General features: G+C 45.5%; 1 protein-coding gene and 1 long non-coding RNA gene across 17 annotated transcripts in view; one reads left to right on the top strand and one right to left on the bottom strand.

Moving 5' to 3' along the window:
- Positions 1-4,815: 4,815 nt before the first annotated feature.
- ESRRG (estrogen related receptor gamma) overlaps positions 4,816-27,003 on the top strand; it is a 387,839-nt gene continuing 365,651 nt past the window's right edge. For 11 of the 16 annotated variants that reach the window (XM_058835862.1, XM_058835848.1, XM_058835852.1 and 8 more), the window contains exon 1: positions 21,400-21,564. Coding sequence is in view for 1 of the 16 variants with exons in the window: in XM_058835826.1 (XP_058691809.1) it covers positions 20,106-20,912 (807 nt within the window). In the remaining 15 variants the exon portion in view is untranslated. Of the gene's footprint in view, positions 4,832-19,910; positions 20,913-21,399; positions 21,565-25,055; positions 25,091-27,003 lie in introns of those variants that run through there. The other 5 variants (XM_058835872.1, XM_058835864.1, XM_058835853.1 and 2 more) reach the window with 3 other exon arrangements.
- LOC131577760 (uncharacterized) lies at positions 6,972-16,473 on the bottom strand. The gene is made up of 2 exons (XR_009277273.1): positions 16,388-16,473; positions 6,972-14,468 (listed from the first exon to the last, which is right to left on the bottom strand). It is a non-coding gene; the product is annotated as an uncharacterized LOC131577760 (long non-coding RNA).

The following is a 27,003-nucleotide window of genomic DNA, read 5'->3' as shown; positions in this document are numbered from 1 at the left end:
GACAGGTCAGCAGTTCTTCCCGGCCAGCCCTGTCAGGCACCTGTCAGGGGAGAAAACCTCTTCATAGCTGCCGCGGTGGGATCCTTATCAGCGGCAGCCCCTTTGCTGACAGGGCCCAGCCTTAAGCTTCCCGCAAATCAATGTCCTCGGGGGACAGGGGGCTGTCGTTACCGGGGGAATGCCGAACGTGCCGGGAGCGCTCAGATTTCCGACAAAACGCGGGCGGGGGGGAGAACGGAGGGGGGAGACGGCCCCGAGCAGCCCGTAGGCTGCCCGACGAAGGCCGGGGTGGGCTCTGGAGCAGGGGCTTCCCCCCTGGCCCGAGCCGTCGGGCCAGCTCCGCTGCCCACCCTCGAAGGGCCGGGCGCCCACAAGGACGAGGTTCCCGCGGCTCCCGGGGCTCCGCTGGCCCGGGCGGGACGGCGGCGAGGGGGGATCGCACCGCGGAACCCCCATAGCCACGTGTATCGAGGAGCTTTCTCTCGAGTGGGGCCATCGCTCCATGGCTGACCCACAGCCCCAGTCACACACTTCGTCCCTACCAAAGTACCGCCTTCTTCCCTCCTCCCCCCCCACCCCCCAGTAATTCCGACCTGTTTTCTTTCTGTTCTTCACTTGCTTTCAAAATGAGGGCACGTTCAGGGAAGCCTGCCCGCCCGCCTCCTGCACTTCCACGAGGTATCTCGTGGACATCTTCCCCCCACCTCCCGAAAAAAAAAAAAAAAAAAAAAAAAAAAAAAAAAAAAAAGCAAACCAAACCAAACCAACAACAGGCACCACCACCAAAAGAAAAAGAAAAACCTCAAATGCGCCGTGTGTTCCCAGCTTGGAGTTAAAGTCGGTGCTAATACGGGTCAGTTCCTTCCCCTAGCTGGGAAGGCAGGGAGGAGGATGTAAAGTGTAGGTTGGTGGGGGGTGGCGGTGGGGGGAGGAACAAGAGAAACCCCCAAAATAAACAAACAAATCTCGCGCACGATCACAATAAAGTGAAATTCCTTTCTACACACCCACAACTTTAGCTCTGCGCGCTGCCTGGGGGGTTTTAATCTTGCAAAGAGAAAGGGGGGCTCCCTGCGCAAAATTACGCCTTCTTCTCTCATTTGTTAGCTGATTCCATCAAAAAGTTCGCTATTTATAGGCTACACACACGAACCTGGAGTAATACAAACCCTCCCGTGTTGTTGCCCTCGCAAAGTGGCCGGTCCTGAAGCATCTGATCGGGTTTGTGTGTGTGCGCGCGCGAGTGAGAGCGAGCCACGCAGAGAGCGCTGCCATCCAAAAGGGGAAAGAAGAGCTCAAGCTGAGAGACTTATTAATTGCTAAGAGCTGCTCTGCCACCAGCCATGTGAGTAGCTAACAATGATCACCTTTTGCACAGATGGTCAGCGATCAGGCACAGACACTTTCTGTCCTTTTCCTCCTCCCTCCCCTTTCTTATTTTTTTTATTATTCCCCTCCTGTATCCTTCCCACCCATCTTGCCTTTTTTTTTTCCCCTTTGTTTTTTCTTTTTAGTTCGAGTTTGCACGGTTTATTCCTCATGAAGAGGAGGAATGAAACGTGGGCAAATGCGGGGGAGAAAATGTGCCGGCGAAGAGGAAGGAAGGAAGGAAGGAGTGGTGAAAGGAGAGGAGGAGGAGGAGGGTTTGTTAAGCGATCGCCTTGTCCCCTGAGTCCGAGCCGGCTGGGAATTAGTAACAGCGAGATAGCGGAGTCTGTATCCCTCCCTCTTCCTCCGCTTTCCTTTTTCTGGAGCGCTCAGACCCCCTGACAATTATTACCCTGGTATCAACACGGACAACGAGCTGTATTCATCAAACCTCATTTGGAGAAATTGAAAGGGAATTAAAAATAAATAAATAAAGAGAGAGAGAGAGAGAGAGAGAGAGAGAGAGGGAGAGATCACGCGGGGATAAGGGGGTTTGATCGCTCCGCGTACAGCAATGACTGTCCGTGAGCTCCCAGCCCGCTGTGCAGGCAGGTAGAAAGCGCCTGCAGAGCAGCCCAGTCCCGCGGGCTGAGCGTGCGATTTTGGGGGGAAGAGAGAGAGAGAGAGAGAGAGAGAGAGCGAGAGCGAGCCCCGGCCCCTCGCCCCTGCCGCCCCTTCCCCAGCAAGGGGCACGGGGGGAGACAGGCAGCTCCTTCCTTCCCCTACGCGAGGTCTCGGCGCTCTCCCGGCAGTGCCGGAGCTCGGCGTGGCACAGTGAGTGAATCCAAGCCCCACGCAGCAGGCAGGGCACGGCACGTGGGTCTGGGGAATTGCACAGTTGTTTCCAGAGCGGGCTAAAAATGCAGTCTGTGCTAGGGAAGGTGGCTCTCGGAAAGGTAGGTGTCCTGGTTTGTGCAGGAATGCAGGGCTGGGAGACTCCGCGTGGAAAGGGGGTGGGTGTGGAGAGAGAATGCGAATTTGTTTCCAGCGTGGAGAGGCGCTTTTCTAACCCAACACTCGAGCTCCAATCACACACTCTGAGGTTAGCGTAGCATTAAATTAACAGGCAGGGTCGGGGTTATCCAGGGCATTATACCGCGTGCCCGGGATGTAACCTCTGCTCATTTTTACACAAAGAAGAGGGAGAGACGGGGTTACATCTGGAAAGCCAAACAGCGCGGTGAGTATCGGTATTCGCTGCTCTCCCTCCCATGCCTGAGAACAAAGTTCAAAGGCGGCCGGTGCGGGACTGGGGCTGGCTCCGCCGAAGCCCCTGCTCCCTTTGGAGGCGGCAACGCAGCCGCCTTTGGAGCCAGGACCCCCAGCGCAGCCCCTCCGGGGCGAGCCCTCGCTGAGCAGCAAGGAGAACTTGAGGTATCTTGGTTAGAACTTTGCTACTTTAGGTAGAGAGAAAAAAAAAAAAATAAAAAAAAAAAAAAGGAAGATTGACTTGGATGCAGCGCTATTTATAGGTGGCGGTAAAGGCTCCTTTTCAATAAGCAGCCGTGGAAAAGAAACGTCAGAAAACTGGCTGCTTTATTGATCCGAAGTGCTGGACGGTCACAGCCACGCCAGCCAGGCTGCACCTACAAAGTCGCGTCTCCTCTCGGGTTAGGCAGAGAGAAGGGGAATAGGATGCGGGTTTTGCTGACCACTAGCTTGGACACGATTCAATTCCCAAGCACAGGTACAGGGCAAAAGAGTGTGAGATGGAAGACTTTTCCCTTTTCTTTCAGACACGGACACAATGCAGGGCACCCGCAGGGCTGAAAGTGGGCCAGGGCTACACGGTAGGTATCAGATCACACAAAGAAGAGGAAAGAAATCCAGTTAAAAATACATTAGCTGAAATCAGAGGATGAGCTTGATTATTTTTTTTTTTCTTTTAAACAAAGGTGCACGTTAGAACAAGCTGGAAGCACTCTTTGTGACTGACGGTATCCCCCACGCCCATTGGAAATAAAGCAAGAGGCTTGCTCTTTCTTTGCATCTTTTAAACCTCGTTTTAATTAGAATTGCCAAAGTAGGACGCCCCGGTGGAAGATGTTTTCAAGTATCCACCTACCTCTCTGCTGTAAGCAGAATTGCTGTCTGCTAAATTGCTTGAAACGCAAAATTCTGCCCCACCCCCAGCTTGGTTTGGCACCTACTCACTTTTTCCCCCCGAAATTGCAATTGTTTATGAAAGGTTATTCCATTGGGAGGAAAAGAGAAACCCCAAACACCCAGCAGTAATGAGATGAGTAGACTCCAAGAGCCTCGCTTTGCTCTGTACAACAGGAAAGGCTTTGGACAGAGAGCGTCCCAAAAACTCATGCCTTTTTTTTTTTTTTTTAAGTCACAGATTGGGCGTATCCTTACCCTTCTCCTTTAATTTATTTGATTAAATCATAACCAAAACAGACTCATCAGCTTCTCGTATTTCCTCAGCTGTAACCATACGCAAAACCTTTTATATGGAGACAAGTAATTGGCTTTAGTTAACTCAGGGCACAGGCTGCGCTCAAGTTTTCCTCCCGTTCCCAGGGCAGCGTTTCACGCAACCGCATGTTCCAGCTCTGCCCCACGCTCCTCAATCGCCAGCCTCAGGTTTTTAAACTGTTTGTGCCGTTCCTCACCATTCTCTGATTTCTCTCATGAGGGATGCTCCCGGCAGAGGCTTATGAGATGAGTGGGCTCTTCCCCCTCGGGATTTGGGAGTGGCGGGACTGGTTCAGGGGGACTCCAGCTCGGAACCGCTCCTGGACCGCGTCCCGCGGCCACCCGCATCCCACCTCAGCACCGGGCTCGCGGCTTGTTCCCGCTCCCGATGAAGGACTAGACCAGTTTCACCTTCAGGAAAGCGAGGTTCTGTTAGCTCACTTCTCTCTTAAATCAAAAAGAAAGAAAGGGGGAGGAGGGGGAAAGAAAAACCACTAAAGTTTCTCAAGTAAAGCTCGGCTTTCTTTTGGTCATTACTCAAATGAAGAACCGCGTCAATTAACTCCAAATTGGAAATGCCTGCCCGAAAAGAATAATGATAATTCCCTGCCGTTCTCTAAGAGGTAGTTGCAGGATGGCACTTAGTGCGTGTGGTCCCTAATGACAGGATTGCTGCCCTGCCCGGGGTTTGGCTCTCCCTGCCCCGCTGGCTTCGCTCTGAGCTTGGGCAGCGACGCCGGGCACGGCTGTCCTGCGCAAACCTTCCCCCTCTTCCCTTGCTCCCTGCCCGCAGCCGCCCGGGGTTTACACCTCCCACGGCCAGCACAGTATGACCACACCATGAAAACAGATTTAATTACCTTCATCCCTCGATAAGAGGGCAGGGGCCTCATAGCAACAGGTAACGAGGGCACCTGCAGCTCTTCGAGGGTGTTTAACTGATAACAGAGGAAGCAGGACGCTTGCCAGAGGGTCGCTTTCGGTAAGGTGGGCTGTGAGGGAAGCGGACCATCAAAAAAGGGGTGCATAGCGATACTCTGGTAAAAGTTTAACGTTGCTGCGAGGGGAGCGCGATCCCCGCAGCGAAACGGGACGGCTGCTTCGCCTCGGATTCTTGCTCGCTGTTTTCAAGCTGTCTCCAAAAGCCCTTCAAGCCGTCCCGTGGAGCGGCCCCGGCTCTGGGACCGCGGCTGTGGGGACGACACGTGTTGCTCTCCTGGGGAGCGGGTCGCCTCCGGCCCCAGCGGGAGATGTTGCCGAGGATGCTCGGTGCGGGCCCTCGCTGGGACAGGGCTGCGCGGCCAGGGAGGCACTGCTGTGTGGGGGTAGCGGGGCAGCCTCAGCTTGCCTCACGGCTCAGGGCACGGCAGGAGCGGGCGCTGCGCGGTCGGGCACCAACCAGGCCCCGAGCAAGCCCTGGCAGGGTCTGTGTGGGGGCTCAGAGCCCGGGCGGGGCTCCCGGGGCGTCCCCGCTCAGCCGCCGCCGGCGCTCCGTGGCGGGAGGGCACGGCTGACGCTGGGGGCGCCGGAGCGGGGGGGGTCTCCAGCCTGACCCGAAAAGCTCCCCCTTCCCTTCCCTCCCTTTCATACCCCTCCCCGTCTCTTTGTTCTTTGCCCCTTTGTTCCTCTTCTGGAAGTTTCCAGAGGGGTTGCTGGTGCGGAGCAAAGTTGCCGAAAGCTGAGAAATTACAATAAGTAATAAGTCTGAGCAAGGAAAGAGGGTGAGGGTCCCTTCCCAGGGCTAGGAGCTATTCCCCAAATCCCGCCGCGTTGTCTGCTTGCGCGAGGGGTCGGGAGGGGTGCTGGAGCCGGGCCGTGCTCGCAGTGATGCTGAGGCAGAAGGGGCTCCTGCAGCCACAGCACCGGGGGACCGGGCACTCCTTTCGCCATTTAAACAAGCGTCCTTTCTGCCCTTTCTGGTGGGGAAAGGGAAGAAAATAATTGGCGAGCATGCCGTAATGAGATGAGGCAGTAGCTGACACAAATTAAGGTTTTCTGAATGCTAGATTTTAGGGCACACATACTGGTTTGGGATGCACAATCTCAGAATGGCTTTGTCTCCATCATTGTATTTTTGCTGTTTTTCGTGTTTGTTTGATAGGACTATGGTAAAGTGTTGTCAGGAGTTAAACAAGTTGGGGCTTAATTTCAAAGTTGATGGACTGTCTTCATAGAGCAGTATCACAGCGTAAAAGACAAGTTTAATGTGGTTAATGGGAGATTGCAGTGTGGCTCGGTAGTGACAATAAACTTCCTTGGAAAAGGAAAACATCTTTATTTGCTACCATGTGCAGTAGTCTTATCCCCTCTTTATTAATCATTATTAAATGTTAGAGAACTACAAGCTTATTTTGCCTTGCACTAAGATATCCCAGTATCTTCAAAAGTATCTGTTATCACAGGATTCTTACCTCTCCTCCTACATGGAAGTAGGAAAACCCTTTATTTGGGGGAGTTAGGTATTAGGAAAGCTGATGTGAGAAAGGAAGTTTTGATATCGTGCATTGGAGTAGGTCACAGCAGGTTACAGACAGAGCCAGATCAGAGTCCTGAACTCCAGCACGCTTCTCTAACAGTGCTGCTGTGCTCCCATCTTTATAACTGAGGATATCATGGATGATTGTAGCACTTAAAAGCTGAATCAATCTAATTCTTGTAATCATGAGAATGTCCACAAATATTTGCTGTTTTTACATTGGTAGAGATCCTATAAAATTATTTAAGAAAATATTGTATTTGCAGTAGTTTTGTATTACATTAAAATGCCACGAATGTTTATTACGATGCCCTAAATGTCCAGAATTTGTATAGCTTTTTTTTTTTCTGGTATTCAACAAAGTTGAGAAATGAGGTGAGATCAGACTGGGATTGACTAAACATGTGTTCTAGAGCGGGATTTGTTTAATGTGAATACACTTAGAGGGATTCAGCCCATCATTCTGGCAGAGGTTAAATCAATTTTTCCAATGAAATGGGGTTTGATTTGAGGTGATGTGGGGCCTGTTCTGGCATTGTTTTTTCTGATGTTGAAGGCATACAATCCCAGTGAGAAATCTGGGAACCTTGCAACTGTAAAACACAGCTTTAGCTATTTCAAGATAGTAACTCAAACACAGAAGATGTCCATGAAAACTCTGACCTTTATTATTTAGGACTGTGATTCAGAGTTGAATGTAATAATTGGTCAGTAGCAAATTAGGGAAAGATACAGACATTGTATCAGATACTTTGGTGACAGCTCGATTTTCTAGCTGTGTCTCCACACACAAGTCCACTGGTTTAAATCCAGAGGCCAGCAACACTGCTTACTGTTCTGTTTATATCCCAGTGCTCATAATGTGGTGTTGCAATACCCAGGTAAAAATGTTCAATGCCATTTAGAACAAGGAATCTGCCTTAAGCAATGCTGTAATCAGCAATAGCCAACGTTACTGAGAGCAACAGCTTCTGCGAATGCCTTACTGCCACAAGTTAACCCAAGTAGAGCTGTAACTGTGCTCAAAACTAAATAAAAGCAGGCGGGGGAGAAGGAGAATAAAAACGTGATTGGAAAAAAAGATTTTAGAGAATGCTCTGTGTGATAAACAAAGGCTGCTTCTGTCTTAGTAATGATGACAATTAGAGGGACAAGCGATGTTGGTGGGTGCTCGTTCAAATACAGGGTTTCTGCTGCAGCATGAGAAAAAATATTTTCTGATTCAAAAGCATTCACTAAAGAAAGGGTGGTTGCATTTTTTCATGTTAATTAGTATTTTCTTTTTATCTGTACTTTTTGCTGATGTAGGCAGGTTTCCTTTCAGCAGATGAGAAATGTATATACATTTTGAAAAATCAAAACAAAACAGACAACCCCCTACTATTTACATTGGAAATTCTGCCATGAAATACAAGTTATTAAATATTCCACAGGATTTTAGAAGGCAAATCTAAACATATAGTTTGGGATTTTGTCATCTTGGTTTTTGGAGCAGGGGACAAAACTTCTGTTTCATAGCAGTTTGTTAAACTACTGAGTTTAAAGGAGATGTCAGGCAAGACCTTTTACTCTGGATTTTTATCATCTTTATCTGTCAGTAAACTTGCAGAAAATGAGGGGAAAATCCCCATTGTCTTTTGTTTTACTTTCCTTGCATTTGTTAATATATCCAGAGTGATTCCAAACAGCATCAGTGCAGAGGAATACGGCATAAAATCAGAATAAGGAGGAGATTAAAAATGAGAATTGTCTGCTTTGTAATGGATATTTCTAGGCGTAGGTGTGAATGAATACTGATTCGTTTATACAGTTTTTAAGTGGAAAAGCTTCAAGTTTACAACAAAGGTAAACAGCATGTCGTACTGCATTTAGCAGATGTTGGCTTGCTAACTTTAGGAAAATGGAGAGAATGGTCCCCTTGACATCCCTGCAGAGAATTACGTGTTGCTAGAAGGGAAAGGAGAGCACATAACTATAAGAATTTTATTGAGAATAGAGCATTAGCAACTTTACTATTGTATTTATTTTCTTTTATTTGCTTATCTCAGCCCTAACAATTTTTTTTTTCCTGTAAATGCCTGTGTTTAATTCTATCAGTATATACCTAAATTAAATTAAAAGAGCCTACAGGATAATACAAATCTCAGGCTTTCAAAAGTTACAAGTGCCTTATGTGCTTACTATATGTGTAAAGTTATCACTAACCATAGTAAACAGTAGCTCACTTTGGCTAAGATTCAGTTGCCGAATAAATAGCATTTAGATATTTTCTTTTTTCTTACTGCTATGTCATGTATGGAGAGAGCTAGAGCTCATTTCATCATATTGGATAGGAATACAATTAGGATGTTGACTGAACATTTGCAGAAATTACTGGAGATAATGACATGTTTCCATCCAAGTATTTCAACTGTTTTAAAATTTGTCATTGTTAATAAAAAGAGTAGTAACAATAAACTTAAAAACTACTTCTGCACGTTTATATTCTGTCACAAAAGACTTCTTATTCAAAGGACAAAAATAAATATTTATCCATATTTTCTTAATGACTCATGACCCTGAAGTACAGCACTAGCAACATACAGGCAATCCCTTCCCTCAAAATATTTGCAAGAATTGCATGTTGTCACCCATGTGTGGGATTTTGAAAACACATCAGTAATGTGTAAGTGGCTCTGACTCTAAACGTGGAGGGAGAAAAGATGATAAATCAGTATCAGTTTATTCTAAGTAACTGATTAAGATAAAGGCTCTGGTCTGTTTTCATTGCAGTTATCACTAGAACTCTTGATTTTGAACAGCTTCCTCTTACTGCTTGGGTTGTGGAAATGCTCAGAAATCCCAGCCAGCATTTTGGTTTTCTTGTGCAGAAATACACAGAACTGACATCACCTTCTTTGCTGAAGCTGTAGTTCCAGGCCTTAATTTCTTCAAATATTTCTACTTAATACTTCTATATTTTTCCTCATGCAGTAGGAAGTTTGCCCTCCTCCCTTTCCCCTGAAATAGTTATCATGTCCATGGGTGGCATCTGTGGTGTTTTGCATTTAACTATTTCAAACCTTCATTCAAAAACAGCATTAACAATCTTTTGGGTTTTTTTTTCATTCATATCAGATACAAATTCTTACATTGATGCCAGTCTTGGGAAGCTGCCAATGAACTGCTGCTGCTAAGTTTAACATCCATTTATGACAGCTGTTAAAATGGGTGAGGAACTTGAACGTTTTCTTCCAGTTAGAAAAATTTTCAAGTAGAACTGAGCTATGTAATTCCATGCAGATGCTTATCACTCAATGCTTTCTGAACAAATTAAATCACTATTTAATATCTTTTTTTACCTTATTCTCTCATATTTTTGTATTCGCAAGAAGAGCAAGATATCTGAAACAGGCTTGCAATTTGTAATTTAAAGTAGTTTTTTAAAGGAGGAATTAAAACAGCACAGATCTCTGAACTATAAATAAGAAATTTTTTTTTTCTAACTTGAATTTTCTCTGAACAACTTCCCTCCTCCCTCCATATTCATTTTGTCTACTTGGAAAATGTTGGAAGTAGTATGCATTTTAGTAGGATACAGGGTAGCGACTCCTCCATGTTCAAAAGACACTTGGAATTCTTCACAACATGTCCTTGTAGAAAATATTGAATACTTTTAGGCTAATTGCATCTTTTATATATGTAAAAAAAAAAGTACTGTAATCCACTGGGTTTCCAGTGACACCTGGATATCAAAAGATTTTGCAGCTACACACATACATGAACTGCTACTGACATCAGGTGCTGCTGGGGTGGGTGGTGTATTCAGCTGCAAAAAAAAAAAACGGAATTTACACTTCTAAATTCGGTGATACCAACTTCTCTTAAACACTGAGTAGAGAAATTTGTCCTTTTTGTTTTTCTTTTTCCAATCTGTAATAACATCTTCCAGTGGTGTGTGATAGATAAATATAGGTATCTTTGACAGATACAGATGTGTGTATATATATATCACATTACAGCCAAGGAAAAAATTACTCAAGGGGACAAACTTGCTTTAAAGGAAGTGCCACATAAAAGAGGAACTTTATGCATCCAATGTTATCTGTCTTGGTAGAAGAAAGAAATTACTGAAAATGTAGCATCTAACCTTCCTTAAGCATAACTGCATTTATGTAAGAAAGGATCACCTGTAGTAGACTCATGTAAGTGAGAGTGACCATAATGACTGGATTATATCTCAGTTCCTTTCCTGATTACCTGGCAGATAAATTTTCATCAAAATTTCAAAAAAAAAATTATTTAAGGGGAAAAACATACAATAAATTCAACCATAGAATGCTGGCATCTGATGTTTTTTTGATTGTTTATTAGGTAGCAAGCAGCATTCATAGGAAAATATTCAAAGTGGGGGGGAACAATAGCTGAGGGACTGTGATGGGACTGGCATAGATCTTTCCTGAACTAACAGAAAATGCAGAACATTTGTCATTGGAGTGACAGGATCTTTCACATCAAAGTTAATCTTATCTCTGAGGCTGGCATCACATCCATTGAAATCACTGAGATTCATGTTCCACAATCTGTGACTTCTGGAATCTTTACTAATTTTTGAGTGGCTTATTTTGATATTAATAGTTTTAAATGATTGGGTAGGAAAGACGTGGTAAACCTGTGATTGATTGTAACACTTGACATTTAACAGGTGAATTTGTTCTGTTCATCCAAGGGGCACCCAAGACCTAATCCTGACTTTCATATAAGGGAACTGAGGCACAGAGAGAGAAATTACTCTCAGAAGCCCGAGTTCCTGATCATATGTTGGTGATCATTTTAGGAATACAGAGCAGGTTGCATATACCTTTTACACACACTGTAGCCTCATAAAGTGCATTCATTTTACAGTGCCTTCACAAACTCCTTAAACCTTGTTTCAATGATTTCCTCTAGAGCTTTCATTTGGTGGCAACCCTTCATTCATCAAATGTCTATAATGCTTGTACCTTGTGGTCACCTGTATGAGAGCTGGAAGACCTGTTAATCTTTCCAGTACCCAAAGAACTTCTTGACTGTCAACTCCTGTATTTCTAAGTGCAAGAGCAGAATTATGTGAAATCAGATGGAATTACTCTTGCATAGCATTTCTTGGACTGAGGGCAGGGGGATGAAAACTAGCATCCTATTTTGTACATGCTCACAGCTGCATAAAAGCTGAGGCAGAAAGCCTGAGCTGTAGTGGAAAATAGTGAAGGGCCATTTCTATTTGACTTGTACCTAAAGAATTGTCCTGAGAAGTGGCAACTACTGCTGGAATAGAGGAAACTGTTTCTGGATGTTTAAGTGGTCTTGGTAACTTAGAAATGCGATATCCCATCTGCACAGGTAGAAATGTGAAACATCAGCTTCGTAACAACTGAACATGACTACACCAACCTCTCAAAAATCATTACTCATACAAAAGAGTTAAAAAGAAAAAAATAAATTGGTTCATACAAATTGTCTCCTACCATATATCCGGCTGTAGTAAATAAGGTTAGAGATATGTTTTTACATTAACAGCCATTGAAATGATTATCTGCTGATCATGGCTATGCTTTTCCTTTTTCTCTAGTCTTAGCTGAGCACCCATGTCTCAAGGGCTCAGAGCAGGGGCACAGAGACTTAGCTGTGTGCAAGCCTGATAAGCATAACTCAGGAAGGCTCCGTAAGGACTTGGAAGGGGTGTTTGTGAGCTAGTGTCTCTACTTCTCAGCAGAAATCTAGTGGCAAAACATTATGGTGGAGTTTCTAAACTAGTGAAATTGTTCTAGAGCAATGAACTGTACCATAGTATCCAGTAGTACAGTGGAAAAATTTGCTGTAAGTAAAATCAGCCTTGGAGAAATAATTTCCTTTTCTAAGAAGGAAATAATGGACACAGCTAAACTCTGGGTACTGTATATAAAAACTGTGTTAGGAAAAAATGGTTTGGTATCAGTCAGTAATGTGAGTCTCCCCAGTGTTTCTTTTAATTCTCCTGTAACTGAAATAAGGACTGGCTGCAATGTGAGAGAACTTCAGGAACACTTAAGCGACAATGTTTTATGAACACCTTGTAGTGGGCTGCGGGACACAGTAACATACTCAGTACCAGGCTGAAAATTTTTCTGCCAAGTAAGACGCATGTTTGGCCATCTCATGGGAGAGGCTAAACGGGGACACAGAGATCTTTGCAAGGGAAGCAGTTCCCCAATGTTACCTTCTCCGTGCCCTCCCCGGCAGAATCCCATTCAGAAGATGAGCTCCAGCTTGGCAGCCTGGCTTGTAAGTCCTGCCACACCTGGCTGGATACCAGGTCCCTCCTTCCCTGCCTGCTTTTTTCTGTGCAAAAAGGCAGTGCCAGGTGGCTATGGCTGTCCTCTTTTCTTTTTTCCTTTTGGCTGGAGCTGCCATCTGACCAGAGGGGTAACATGGGGAAGCCTGATCCCTTCCATGACCTGTTTGGGGCTGTAATTGCATAGCCCAAAATTGAAAAGACAGTCCTCTTTAGTGGGTCTCGTGCCTTTGGTGAAAATGCTTGACATTCTATCATCCAACTACAGAGCAGACTAAATGACTGGCGCTATTTTGAAGCATCTTTTATTTTCTGCTTTGCTATCTACAAGTAGATATATACAGATTTTGGGATTATCCTTTTTATTCCTTTCTAAATCTTCCAAGAAGACTAAAACAAGATCAAAATTATCCATTCTTTATTAAAGGCATTAAAAAACCCTACCCTGACAACCACAACCCCAAAACCTACTGGATCATGTATTTTTATAGAAATTGATAAATCGGTACATATTGTCTTAGGTATGACAAAGTTCCTAAAGCTTTTTAAATTTGATGTTTGTAAGCTATTAACAAACCATGATTCAGTAATGGAGTGGAAATAGCATAGCTGAAAAGGAAATAACTTGCCTCCTTGGCAGAATTAACATTACCCTGCGTGTAGGAAAAGCCTTCATAGCTGGCTGCCTTTGCTGCAATCACTGGTGTACTTCTTTCCCCAGGATATTCCATTGTTTGCCACTCTCCTTCTGCAATCACTTTTGTAGAGCTTTTGGATGCAGGAACTTTTTCTGGTTAAATGTTTTGTGAAGAACCTAACAAATTTACCATTCCACCCCAGATAATGCTACTATACTGTAAATACCTAATGAGAACACATCTCTGGTAGTGTAAATTTGGTGCAGTTGCCCTGGTTTTTGTAGCCATTGCTCTGCACTGACACTTGGTTGAGTCTGGCAGCAGCATGTCTCTTGCTCTCTGTTGTGAGAGAAGGCAAGAGAGAAGGACCTGCTATTTTGGGAGTTATTTCTGCCAAAAGCTGAGACCTGTAGTCCTGCTAATACCAGGAGAGGAGAACATGCAACTCTTGGCAGCAACAAACCCCACTAATTTCTGCACTGCCCAGAAATTAACTTCAAGAGTCTCAAAATTGTCATTAAAATTCAATTGTTTCCCTTCACATTTAGACATCCGCCCATGGAAAAACACCCATTGTGTAACTTCTCTCCCTCTCCCTGGAGGATGGGAAGGTTGCAGCCCTAATGGTGACTGAAAAGACAGAGGCAGGAAAATGAGCTTACCTTGCTGCCCTAAACTTAAGCAGTAATCCACATGGCACCAACACCTAATACCCAATAATTTGGATGTAGAATTTCATTGGTAAAGATTTCACATTGGTTCTGCTTCTGTCCTGGTTATACAAATAGCTACATTTTTTATTTTCTTGCTTCTTTTTTCCTTTTTTTTTTTTTTTTTTTTTTTTTTCTTCCCTGTATAATATGACCAAAATGCCATGGAAAAATGCAACTTCTCAAATTTTTAATTCAAAATTGAAGACTGGATTCTCAGCTAGTATAAACTGGTCTGACTCCACTGGGCTTTCACTGGCTGCATATCTTGTTTCTAGTCTGTGGCTCTGACCAGGTAATTACCAAATAAGACTTCACCATACCATAACATTCATCTAGAGTAATGGAATTTAGTGTTCTGACTGAGGTTAGACAGTTAAATAAAGTAAATGCCTTGGTCTGTGGAATAAGGTCTTTTCAATTCTCTCATAGTTTTCCATCACAAACAACTGGATTAAAACTGGTGTTCTCTCCTTCCCATCCTGGCCATCTGCTGAGGCCTGCTAGTGTAAGAGGAAGAATGAGTTCAGTATCACATTTCACTTAGGGGTCTAGAAATGAGCATCTTTAATGCACACCAAATGAGCTAAATTACAGGGGAGTGTTTCCAGCAGGCATTCCAGGGCTGTGAATACAGCCTGGGAACCCATGGGCCAGCATGCTTTGTCACCCTGGCTGATGCTTAGAGAGGCCTCCCTACATGCTTCTGTACACCATTTTCTACCTGTATCTATCCCATCTTTGCAAGCACAGCTTTTTGTGTGTGCCTGGGGATGGACTGACACATTCTGAAAAGTCAAAAGACTCACTGAACTTTTAAAGCTGGATAATGTCAATGTGCTTCATCAGAGTCTAGATGGAGTTGAGGTCCTTCTATGCAAAATTATTTAAGACCCAATATTGACCTATCCATCTTTTAACTTAACATGCCACATGAAGTTGTGCAACCTCAGGGAAGGTAATTAATACAAAGTGTTTGGGTTACATAGTGGAGTGTCTTGGGTGCTTTCTTCTCTACTGCAATAGTATCAGTTCCTCTGTCATTATATAAAACAAAGCACTTTGAGAATTCAAGTTCAGGGATGAAGGGTTTTGTGTTTGCTCTTCCTCCAGTCTATAAACTATTCTATGCATAGGCTGCTTCTGCTCTACTTTTGAAGCTCTACCATCAGTGTTTATGGTAATTCAGGCAAGAGAAGGGAAGCAGCAGAGAGCATGAGTATAGCCTCCTGTGAAAACATTGAATTATGTGGGGTAATCCTGGATTTCTGGCTTTCAGGACTCCTTTAGCACTTACACATTAAGAATAAAATACATTAATGGTCTTCTGAGAATTCCTGAGATAGACCTTAATCATAGATAGAGCCTATCTGCCATTAAATATAATACCTTCTTGACAGCCACCTCCTGCAACCTTTGGCATTGAGGTCTGTTTGGAAAGGCAAGAGGCATTCTGGAAATCTTGTAGTGAGTACCTGCACCGCCAGGAATGAGAACCCATCACGTACTGCTTTGCACCTGTACTTCCCCCAGTGTGTTGCCTGTCCCTTGCACACACAGCACGGCTGATGAAGTGCAGACTGTTAATCACTTGTTGGTTTAATATTTGTGCAGCGTGTCAAAGGGGAAAGGGCTTAAATTCTGTTTGCATTTTAAATAACTGTCTTGGCAGTTGCACAATCCACAGTGTTTATGTTTTTATGGAATGCACCATTTGTGACTGTTGTTTTAAGAAGTGCAGATATTAAACATGGCCAAGCAGGTTCTACAGTGTGTCCGGCCTGCACTGGCTGTCAAGGGCATTTGGAGAGGTGCCACTTAGCATTGCACAGTTTGCTTGCCATGGATTGGCATATCATAACTTGGTGATGGCAGTTTGGCAACTTTTATCTCTATCAAGCAAGCCAAATTCTGATCCCTTTAGTTAGAGCTAGTTCAAATTCCTCTGATTCTAGACTCAACTCTTGTAAGAAGCCAGATGGTAGGAACTAAGAGGTGAGCTTATTATGAGCAGACTTGGATCTCACATTAGTTGAGGGCCCCACCCTGAATCCTGATCTCTGATAAATTAGCTTTTTAATGTTTCATTACTGCTAGGGCACAAGCCAAATGTCTACGCAGATATTTATGTTCCAACAGACAAATGCAAGCTCATTTTTTTCTTCTAAGTATGTTATGTTTTACAGACATGAGTAACTCATGTGGGATCTTTCCCACAGAGTAAAACCAATGTAAATTCACATGACTCAGGGATTTGTTTCAATGCTCATGTATAAGCTCTCATTAGAAATGATTATGCTTGAAGATCAAAAGAAAGTACACTCACTTGTATTAATGTTTAATGCATAATTCACATTGTTAGAACAAAAAACAAAACAGTCGGTGGTTGTTACGACAAATATCAAACATTGGCACTACTAACCAACTCCCACAGAGGATCCTTCATTGCCTGGCATTGGCCGTGCGCTGAGATTTCCTCTTGCGTTTGCTGTGCCAATCGTCTTGGGGATTTAAAGACACCTTCCTCTCTGGATGAGTAATGCCCCTGTAATGACAGGAGTGGGGGAGAGCCAGGATACCCCAGCACTGCAGGTGGATCCAATGCTCAGAGACCTCTCAGCAGAGAAGCAGAGTGTACAGTAATCCTATTCATTTTTTTTATTCAAGTAGGATTTCAGATCGGGCATGCTCATATAAAACTCTCATTGCCTTCAATCTGAGTTTAATACCAGGCTTAGTATTTGAGCCTTAATATCAAGACTCATGGTCAAAGTCATTCAGCACCACAGAATTTAAATACTTGATTTCTTGTTTACATTTCTCCACATTTACCTTCTTCAGGCAATGCTTATCTTGTTACCAGAATTATTCTTACTTAAATAAGCAGGTTTAGCATGAGGGAGTTTTAGGTGAAATCCATTCCCTATATCCTTAACCAAGGGAGGGAAAAGCCATGCTTGTAATCACAAAATGAGAATCCTGTGGGCATCACTGCCTGTTACACAGAGTAGCTGGGACTACTTTATCTGCATAAGGGAAGACCCCGGGTTACCCTCTGTAATGTGTGACACATTGCAGTCTTTGACACAAAGTAGAAGTTGGACTTTTTTCATCTTCATAGCTTTTAATGGCTTTTTCCATGTCAATGTTTAAAGGGTCAGCAATTTGTATCATTTGGCTCTTGTATTTATGCTTCTTTCAAAAAATTGTCTGGTTTACTACCTGAGCTTACATAATTCCTACCTCATCTAGTCTTCGTTTGGCTCCATTCCCCTCCCCCACCGCTTCCTTCAACAAAAGCAAACAAAGCAAACCAACAAACATTAAATTAAAAGTTAAAGTTTAGGAGGCTTCATTCACATCAGAGAATCACCTCTCTTCCATGGATGTCTGTGACATGGAATGACACTTAATGCCGTTTGACAAACTTTGCGCTTGGCACAAGGTCACAAAACATCTTGTATGTCCTCGTTATCGGTTCAGTCACTTTCCTGTATGCCAGTGATGCAATACACCTGATTCAGAGCAGTGGCAGAGAGGCTGCCTGGGTTTCAGGTAGGTTCTCTCTGATTCAGACCTCTGTAAGCAAACCATAAATTAGCTCTCTATTCTTAAGGTGCCTCCTGAAGGCCCTGTTGTTCTGCAAACCCTTCTGTGTGAGTCTGTGAGGTTCCTCATTCAGGAACTAATATTGCTGAGTCAGACTGGTTGCTATTGCTATGAATGGAATGCTGTCAAATGGATTGTGGGTGTCTCAGAGGGCAGAGCGGAGCTTGGGGTTTGTTTTCCTTTTGTTTGGAATAACCCACTCAAAATATTTATGATTGAGAAGTTGGTATTTCTTCCAGTAAAGAACCTTTTCTTCTCTTTAGAGCAGTTGAAAATATTATTTGGAGTATACACTGGTTAAATTGTTTATTTTAGTGGAGTGCACATGGCATTGCTATCTTGAAACTGATCATAAATACACTTCTGTTGTGGGGTTTTTGTTAAGGAAGAAAAACCTGTAATGAATTAAATGTGCTTCATGAGGAAAGAAGTAGGTCAAATGTTGGGCTAAATTAACCTTTATGTTGTAGAAAATGGATAAATTCTGTTTTTTTTCACCTGTGGGACTCTAGACTTGTCTACACACTAAATTATTTCAAGATACTTATTAGGTACACTGCAGTAATTATGTTTGAGTAAACCCATGTGTGGACAACTCTTATGCCAATGTAAGAATTCAGTTTCTTGAATTACATTAATCCACTTTGAAAGTGGATTAAGTGAAACCAGGAAACAACTTGGCCATTCAAGAATGAATAAGCTATCTGAACACAGTTCTGCTTTACACTCACATCCAACCTTATTCCAGCATAATTTTCCTGGGTTGAGAGGTTCTTAGGATATATCTACATAGCAAATGAATGTGTGATTACAGACACACCAACCCTTCCTTTACTCTCACTGGCATGAGTAACAGCAGTAATGAAAGATGGTAGCAGAGACTCCAGTACAGCCTATTAACTGGAGCATATATATATGCAGCTGGTTGTGAACAGCCTCTGCTGAAATCCACCTCATCACACCCTCACTTCAGACACAACTCACGTCCCTTAGACCAACACAGGGGCTGGGAATGCCTCTCTGCATCTCAGGTGTGTATGCACACCAAAAACTGCAAGTGTGATAGGACTGCACAGCAGAGCTAAATGGGAACCAGGTGAATTTAACTTCAGTGGTTAATCACGCTGGAGAAGCAGCATGGCTCGCACATTTTTAATATACACACCTCTGAAAACCAAATAAAGCGTCAGCTGTGTGACTGCAGAAGCCAAATTAAATGTGCTGTAGACAAGTACAGCTCAGATGATTTCACTAGGGCTGGATTTGGCTCGATAGTTGAGATCTTGCTTATTTGGCTGATACTTGTTTTGTTACCTATCTGCTCATTTATTTTAATGAAATTAATGCATTTTAATGTTCCTTTGAGTGCATTCCAAAAATAGCAATTTGATTAACTCATTTGCTTTTAAAGGTGTAACAATCACAATGAAAAATGTCTGTTTAGCTGAGGTATGGTGTAATTGTAAGTAGCATGTTGGGCAGCTATGCCATACCCTTCATCCTTTCAAACAAATTCCTCACATCCATCAAAAGAGCCTCACTTAAAAATGAATGGCGAAATACAGACAACAATCAAGCTGTACACACTGCTTTTCAAGTCTACCAAAAATATGTATCAGTTATGTACTCTGTACTCTGCTGAGACAGTAGAGTTAAGAAAGGTTAGGAATCTAGCATAAAAGCAGTTAAAAATTATTCCAGAGTAGAAACGTGTAGCAAGCTTGTCTTTCTAGCCAAGCCAGATAGCATCCTGAGTAGCTTGGGTTTAAAAAAGAAAAAAAACCAACCAAACAAAACAACCCAGTGCTTTCAATTTCAGACTTCTTAAAATGATGCTTGGACTGTACAATAGTCCAAGAATGATTTCTTTCTTCCCACAACTCTTTTCCCAGCTGCAATAGGTGATCCCACCATTTAAAATACGCTGCTGCTGAGGACACTGAGCCCAGCAACAGAAAAGATGTACACTAACTTCTTGACTTTATCACCTTATAAAAACTGGAATTGCAAAACCTGATTAGTAACAATATTAAGCAAAGGCAATTTTCCCTTTTATTGTATTTAAATAAGGAAAATGAAAGTATTAATGCTAATATTAAGGCTGAACAGAGGCAGTTGCAAAAATAATTTAGCTTCAGCCCTGCTACATGCATCCCTTCACGAACTCCGCTGCGCTAGTTACCTGTGCATTGGCGATGTTGTAACTTGTTGTTATTATAATAGGTGGTGTGAAAAGCAACACAGAAGAGAGAAACTTGTCTCAGGGCTCTGCTGGGACGCTCTGCGGTCACGGAGTAGGTGGTGTGGTGCTGCAGCAGTTTGGGATGCAATGTGTGGGTAACAACTGGCTTTTAGATGAAGAGGCACTTAAACTCAGGCTGTCATAGACAGTTTAAGTGAGGCCTAGTTCTGGGAATACTTTTGCAGGCGAGTTAAGCCTCACACGTGAAAATGTCCTCGGAATTTAGTGGGAACGTTCATGGAGATTTGCAGGATCCGGCTTTGCGAAGCACACGAACCCAGGGCAGGGGATGCGTGTGGCAGCTGCCATGGCCGGGCACAGCGCTGCCAGCCTGCTCGGCGGTCACAGCGGCCCCGGGGCTGCCGCAGGCCCCGGCTCGCTCTGCTTTACCGCAAACCCTCCTGCTTTCGGGAGCGGCTGCTCGGCTGCCCCAGCAGCAGAGGTGGGGAGCGATGGCTCAGGCTCTCCTCACCGAGCCCTGCCAGGGTCTGCGGCAGCCCTTGGCTCTCCTCGGCGGCGACGCCATTGCGCAGCCGGGTGCCCCAGTGCGGCCCGGGCTGTCCGGCCCGCAGCCCCCCCGGGCACCCCGGCTCCCGGCGGGGCCGTGGGGCGCACAGCGCCGGAGGCTCCCCCGCCTTCCCCTGCAGAGCCTTGCAGGGGACTGGGGGGGGCGCGGCGCCGGGCCTGCACGGCAGCAGCGGTGCGGCATCCTAGCTCCTCGCCCGGCCTCCTCTGGCATTCCGTGTGCTTTTCTTTTTTGTCTTTTATTTTTTTTTCTGATTTTGTTCTGTGTGTGTGTGCGGTGCCCGCTCCCCCGCCCCCGCCGGCCGCTCGGCACATGGCCTGCTGGCGGCCGGCGGCGCGTGTGTCCCCGCGTCCCCTGGGCGAGGTGTCCCGTCCGCCGGCCGCATCCCAGCCGAGAGGGGCCGGCACCCCCTCCCTCCCCATCCCCTCTTTTCGGCAGTCGCCTTTTTTTGTTGTTGTTGTTTTGTTTTGTTGTTTTGGGTTTTTTCCCGGTGGTTTTGTTTGTGTTTTTTCCAGGTGGGACGTGGCGGTGACCGGCGAGGCTCGCCCGGCACTGAATGTCACCCTGAAGGTAAAATGAAAGACACGGAGATGAACGCATGCCTGCGCCCCGCTCCCGCCGGCGAGCGGCCGCCACCATCGCGGGGCGGCAGCCCCCGCCGCGCCCCGGATTTCCTGTCCCGGCTTTTCGCTACTGCGCCTTAAAAAAAACAAAAAATCAAAAAAAAATTCCGCATGCGAAAGAAACGTGCACGTACCCGGTAACGAGCCCAGGAAAAACCCGGCCGCTTCCCCCTGCTCCTGCCAAGTTATCATTGGGAACACAGGCAGGCGCCGTGACGTCCCGGGTCAGGCCGAGTGCGGACCGGCGCTACCAAGGCGGCAGGGAGGCGCGGGGACGCCGCCGGGGCCGGGGCCGCGGGGACCGGGGCCGCCGCCGCCCGCCCGCTGCCGCTCTCCGCCCGCCGGGCCGCGCCCGCCGCCGCCGCCGCCCCCCGCGCCCCCCACGCCGCCGCCGCGGCGCCGCTCGGCCTCCCGCCCGCCGGCGGCTCCCCCCTCGCCGGCGGAGGTCGCGGGAGCCCAGTTAAAGGAGGCGTGTGTAAAGATTTTGCAATGTCCCTGCATGGTGTTGTAGACTTTCCTAGCAAAGAAACCGGCTTCGGCTTCTTTAAAATCCCCGACGACTCACCTGATTAACCTGCCTGCGGTTCTGAGCTGACCAGGTAAAGCGAGCCCCCGCACCCCGCACCCCCCCGCACCCCCGCCAGCTGACATTGCATGGGGGGCATGTTTGTGCTTGGAGATGAGCCGCTGCCAGGAGCGCTCTACCCCCCCACCCCCCTCGCCCCATTCCACCTTCAGCCCTTGCCAATTGCACTTGCTCAGAGTCATTCCCCAAAAAAATCCAGCTTTGGAAAAAGCCGCACGACAGCACCGGCCACCCGGGGTTCAGTGGCTCTCGCCTCTCGGACAATTATTTAGAATTACTGGCCCGGGTGTGTGTGGGGGGCGGGGGGTGGGGGAAAGAAGGGAAGGAGAATGATGTTTTGGCTGCTGACAGATCCTACCCCGCAGGTTTTGTGTGTGTGTGTGTGTGTGTGTCCCTCCCGCCCAGGGTCAGGAGTGCCGGGAAAGTGACGAGGCTTTAGCCAGCAAGAGTTTGGGGCCGGGGTCCCGGGGTGGCTCCGGCGGCTGCGAGCGGAGCAGGGGGACCGGACTCTGCCAGCCGGTGCCGGGGCGCGCGTGGCTGTGGCGGCGGCTGCCCGTGCCGCCCTGCCCCCCCCGCCGTGCCCTCTCGGGAGCCCCGAAGTGTCCCGGCTGCGGCGCGGGGTGAGGCCGGCGGGGGGGCCCGTCCTCGTCCCCGTCCCTCCCCCGCCGCTCGCTCCTTCCTGGAGCACTTGTGCGGGCGGCCGGCGGGAGCGGAGCAGGCCCGGGGAGAGGGAGCCGTGCCCGGCGGGCGGGGGTCAGGGCGCTGCGCTGCCGGCCGCGGGCTGCGGGAGCGGCGGCGTGGCCGCCCCATGCGGGACGCGCTCCGCGCCGCCCGTGCCGGGGTGTCGGGACCCGCGGGCGGACGCGCGCACACAAAGGCGGCGGGGCCGCGCGCTGCCGGGATCAGGAGGGGAGAAGGAAAGTGTGCAAAGTCCACGCACTGCCCGCTCCGCCTGGCACTTGGCCCTCCCAGCGCCGGCCGTGGGGAGGAGGGGGCGTTTGGGGGAGCGGCTGCCTGTGGGGTCTGAGTGTGACCTGGCGGTGAGGAGTTTTTTTCCCTTTTGTAATTTTATTTTTTTAATTAATTTTATTTTTAATTTCACCCTGGTCATTAATGCCATGAAGGCATGACTGATCTGGAGGTACATTTTGAAGTGCTGCAGGGGATGCACTCTGTGTACTGGTTCTAGTTAATATGTTTTTCGTGATCCCAGAGAAAAGAGGACTGCATTTAAGAGATGACTAAATAATGGGGGAGGCAAGTAAAAATGAGTAGAATATAAAGGAGACGAAAATGAAGGTGAATGGTAGTGTGGGAAGGCAGGCACTGAGCAGCTTGGGCCTCTCTTCTGTAATTCTCTCCCTTCCCTATACCATTCCCCTGTCCCACTGCACCCCCACCCCCTGGAATAGTATCTTTTCATACTATTAAGGATTTTCTAACAGTAAACATAACACAACAGAAAAATAGATTACACCCTCCCCCCTTCCCCCCCCCCCCCGCTTCAACCTATCACTGTCTCACTGTCTGTGACTGGGAGGGAAATCCAAGTGCCCTTTGTATAAACCCACCAAAGTTTTAGGCATTTATTAGCTACACTGTTTAAAATACAACATATAAAACTTGCTTGATACATTTCATTATTACTTCCCTGTTTTATTTCAGAGGACAAAATGTTCTGGTGTAGTGTGCCTCCCCTCGCTTTCAGAATGGGAGTAGTTTACAATATAACCTACATTAGATTATACTTGGTGCGTGCATAGCATTTCCACTGAAAATAGTCAAAGACTTAGAATGACGAAGCGACTCATGTGGTTATGATCTTCCTTGTCTTGGGAGCATCAAGGTAGCTGGGGCTCAGCATGCTGGGGAGGGGGGCTCCGTGGTGTGAGGTGTTTCATGTCGGTGCAGGAATCTGGCAGGTCTCCTTTTAGAGGACTTTAAAAATGTGCCGGGGGCAGGAGAAGGTAAATACGACATTCAGCGTGCTCATTATCAAAATAAGGAAAACAAATCGATTGCATTAACTGTCTGTGCAGTATCACAGTTATTCCAGAGTATTTTGTCAGAAATTAAAAGGTTACCACTGGAGTACTATACCCATATCTCCAGCCTGGCACCACTTATTACTGCAATGGTATTTCAATATTAAGTGATCTTAGAGATATTTCGTCTTTCATTTTGAATCCCGAATTTGAATCAGCATTAGGATGTCAGGGCTGTGAGATAAGGTATAACAAACTAAGTAGACAGCTGAAGGGCTCCTGGTGAAGGTGTTGCTGAGAAGGATATCTTGGGCCGTTCGCAGTAACCTTGTTTACAGGGACATTTCAATTGCAACCTGAATTTCAGTGAGAGGCTGCCTGGACTAATGCCTGCGTGTCTGAAACCCATCACGAGTGTCGTTTGCACTCTAAACCTTCTCTCTGCCTTCCTTGCATAATTGTAAAAAGTTTTCTGGAAGGTTAGGATGATTTTCTGATATGAAAATTAAGATGTTTTCCTAAGAGGAACACTGCTCTTTGAACTCATGTACATTAGCAACAAAGTATTCATGAGGTTTGATTTTTTTTTTTTGGTTCTCTGATGTGTCAGGATCAGTAGTTGCACCAGTCTTTTTAACTTCACGAATATGGCTTTGATTTATTATATTTTAGCCTCGGTGGTTTCAAACATATTTTGCAGCACATGAAGTCAGTTCAAATCAGAATGTGAAAAAGAGGCATATAGTAACAAGGAGCAGTTTTGTAGTGATCTGCTAAATTTTTGTTTTCTTTTCCTAAAGCTGTTCCAGGAAAATCACGTGAATTTAGCGAGTGGGTGCTAAATGCCAGCAGCCACATTGATGAAGAAAAATGCTGTTGAAATACTTTGGAATAATAAATAGGATATGTAATGGTCAACCACAAGATAAACATTTTACACGGTGTTTTTATGGCTCTAAATTGGCTGCATTGTAAACCAAGCTCACTACTCTATTAAGTCATCAGAGTTTTCAATTATTTAAGATTTTCAGTCAGGCCATCTAATACAGTCGTCATCATCTCCATCAGAATATTATGCATAAGGTTGTAATTCCTTGTTGTTGCTATGTGAGGGCTTTGTTGTGGATGGCAGTTTAATTTTGACTTATCAGGACAAATATTACAAAGCACGCACAGAGGAAAAAAATGATGTGGAAATAGCCCCAGCCCTATGAAATGGGGATAGTTACGGCGCTGAAATGTACCTAATACAATTTGAGATCCACTCACTAAGAAACCTTGACAGTATCTGCCTTGCAGGTACCGTGCATTTGGAAATACTATATCTCCATTTAAATGCAGATCTTCAGTTTTCTCCAGGGGGCAGTTGGCGAATCTTTCGATTGAACCACCGGTACTAGAAAAACTAACTGAAGATTTACCCATGAACAAGAGACCCTTTCAAGTCTGCTTTTTTGAAATAATGATTATAAAATTTCCTAATATTGCAATTTTATATTGATTTTGAATGCCTTTTCAGAAGTCACAGGGAAGGAGTAGTGCCTTTTACTCAAGGTAGGCCAATGTCTGCACGCTTGTTTAGCAATCCTAACAGAAATAACTGCTACAAATAACTTCTTTGTTTTTACATGGCTATTGTGTTTGCATGTGAGTTTTGTCAAATGGACAGAGCAGTCTTGCTTTGATTTTGACCTAGATTCCTCCTGATTATTCCAATACAGCTAGTACCTGCTTATTTCCCACTGTGAAAATAGGAGAACAACTGTTGATGGTATCTAGCTGGGGCTGCACGGGCAGTAGGCACGCATGTCCAGTCCTCTCTCCTCCTCCTTGCTGGCTTCCTTAGTAATTGATAAAATAGCACTGGGGGGGCCAAAGAGGGTGCTAGCCTGTATTTCCCCTCCTGTGAATTTTCATTCTTTGAGGGTTTGATTCAAAGAAAATAGCGGGGAGACAAAAGAGTAGAATGAGTGAATTTATTTCCATCTCCCTATTTGGCGTGAAAATTTTACACACTTACAGGGATGAACAGCGCCATAAAACAAGTCACTCATCCACCTTATTCCATATTTGCTAGAAACTCAGTGTCAGCAGGTGGCAATCCCCCTCAGAGGGGCTTGTACCATCCAGTTTCTAGTCCAGTTTTCTATATTGTTTGTCAGCTCTTTAGTTTGCAGTGTAACCCAAGGATTGAATTAAATGCCCAGGACACAGGGAATGGCAGCTCCCTGCCTGGGATGCCGGCATCACAAACTACCTGAAGCAGCACAGGCAGTAGGTCCTGATCTTTTCTGTGCTGCAGTCCATGCACTCTATGCATTCCTGGCTGCTCGTGTCTTCCCACCAGGGGCAGGGGTGCTGCCTGGAGATGCTGCCCTTGTCCCTGTGCCAGAGCCATGAGACTGTGGAAATTCCATCCATATTATGCTTACCTGTTAATGGTGTATAACCCACTGCCTTCAATACCCCAGAGAAAACGTGCACTTCAGCCTCTGCGCGGAGTTCAGGCAGATCTGCAAAGTCCAATCTTACGTGCACCAGCGTTAATGGCAGAGCTCCCATACAGCTTAATTGATATTCCTGTAAACATCTGCAGGTTTCTGTTTCTAGTGGAGGCTACAGCTGGGTGGACTTCTTACAGGGATGTTTTGCATATCGAGGTTGAAAGGGAAGTCGAGCCTGATACATTAACTTATCATCTGTGTCATTCTCTTGACATCATTTGGATTACTACAAGCATAAATGACAAGGAGATTAGGTGCAAGATCTTCACACACACATCCTTTTTTTAGCATGTTGATCAGTGGAGATGTTACTTCTCTGAAAACCTTGTTCTAAGTCAAGTCCAGGCAAGCACAAACCTGTGCATGCATATACAAGTGGAGCAAGGCCTATCCTTCATAATACATTTTTTTTCCCTTTAATATCTAGGCAAGATCTCTTATTATAACTCGACCATTAGGGGAAAGAAAATGGAACTTTTCTCAAACAGCTTTTCTGTTGGGGAATCTAGTGGCAGTTGCTTTGAAGCATGTGTAATTGATTATCATACATTTATTTTAAAAAGGAGACATAACAAGGAATCTAACATGATGTTTTGGAATATATCTTCTCCCCACAATGTTCTTGAGGGAAATGTAAGGTTGCAGGCATCATTTCATGCCCTGTATGTTTTTGAACATAAATCAAAGAAATTGTTGGAGAGTTATAGATGTTCATAGCAACTGTAGCTATAATAAACACATGCAGTATATATTTTCCAAGCTATTTTGTATGGGTGAAAAGCTGAAGCTGGCATTTTGTACGAACAATTCAACTTAATCACTGAAAATTTATTTCCTAGTTAGGGTGGTTTACCAGTGTAGCATGAAGTTGTACACCTTCGTTTAAGTTCATCTGGTTATGAAGGCTCAGTTAAAATTGGAAAAGAATTTAAATTGGATCGAGATACCTTGAATGAATTATTC

This window comes from Poecile atricapillus, chromosome 3 (genome assembly GCF_030490865.1).
Source record: "Poecile atricapillus isolate bPoeAtr1 chromosome 3, bPoeAtr1.hap1, whole genome shotgun sequence".
In the NCBI taxonomy this organism is placed as follows: Eukaryota; Metazoa; Chordata; class Aves; order Passeriformes; family Paridae; genus Poecile; species Poecile atricapillus.
Note: the sequence above shows the minus strand (reverse complement) of the source record. Positions and strands in the feature narration are given on the sequence as shown.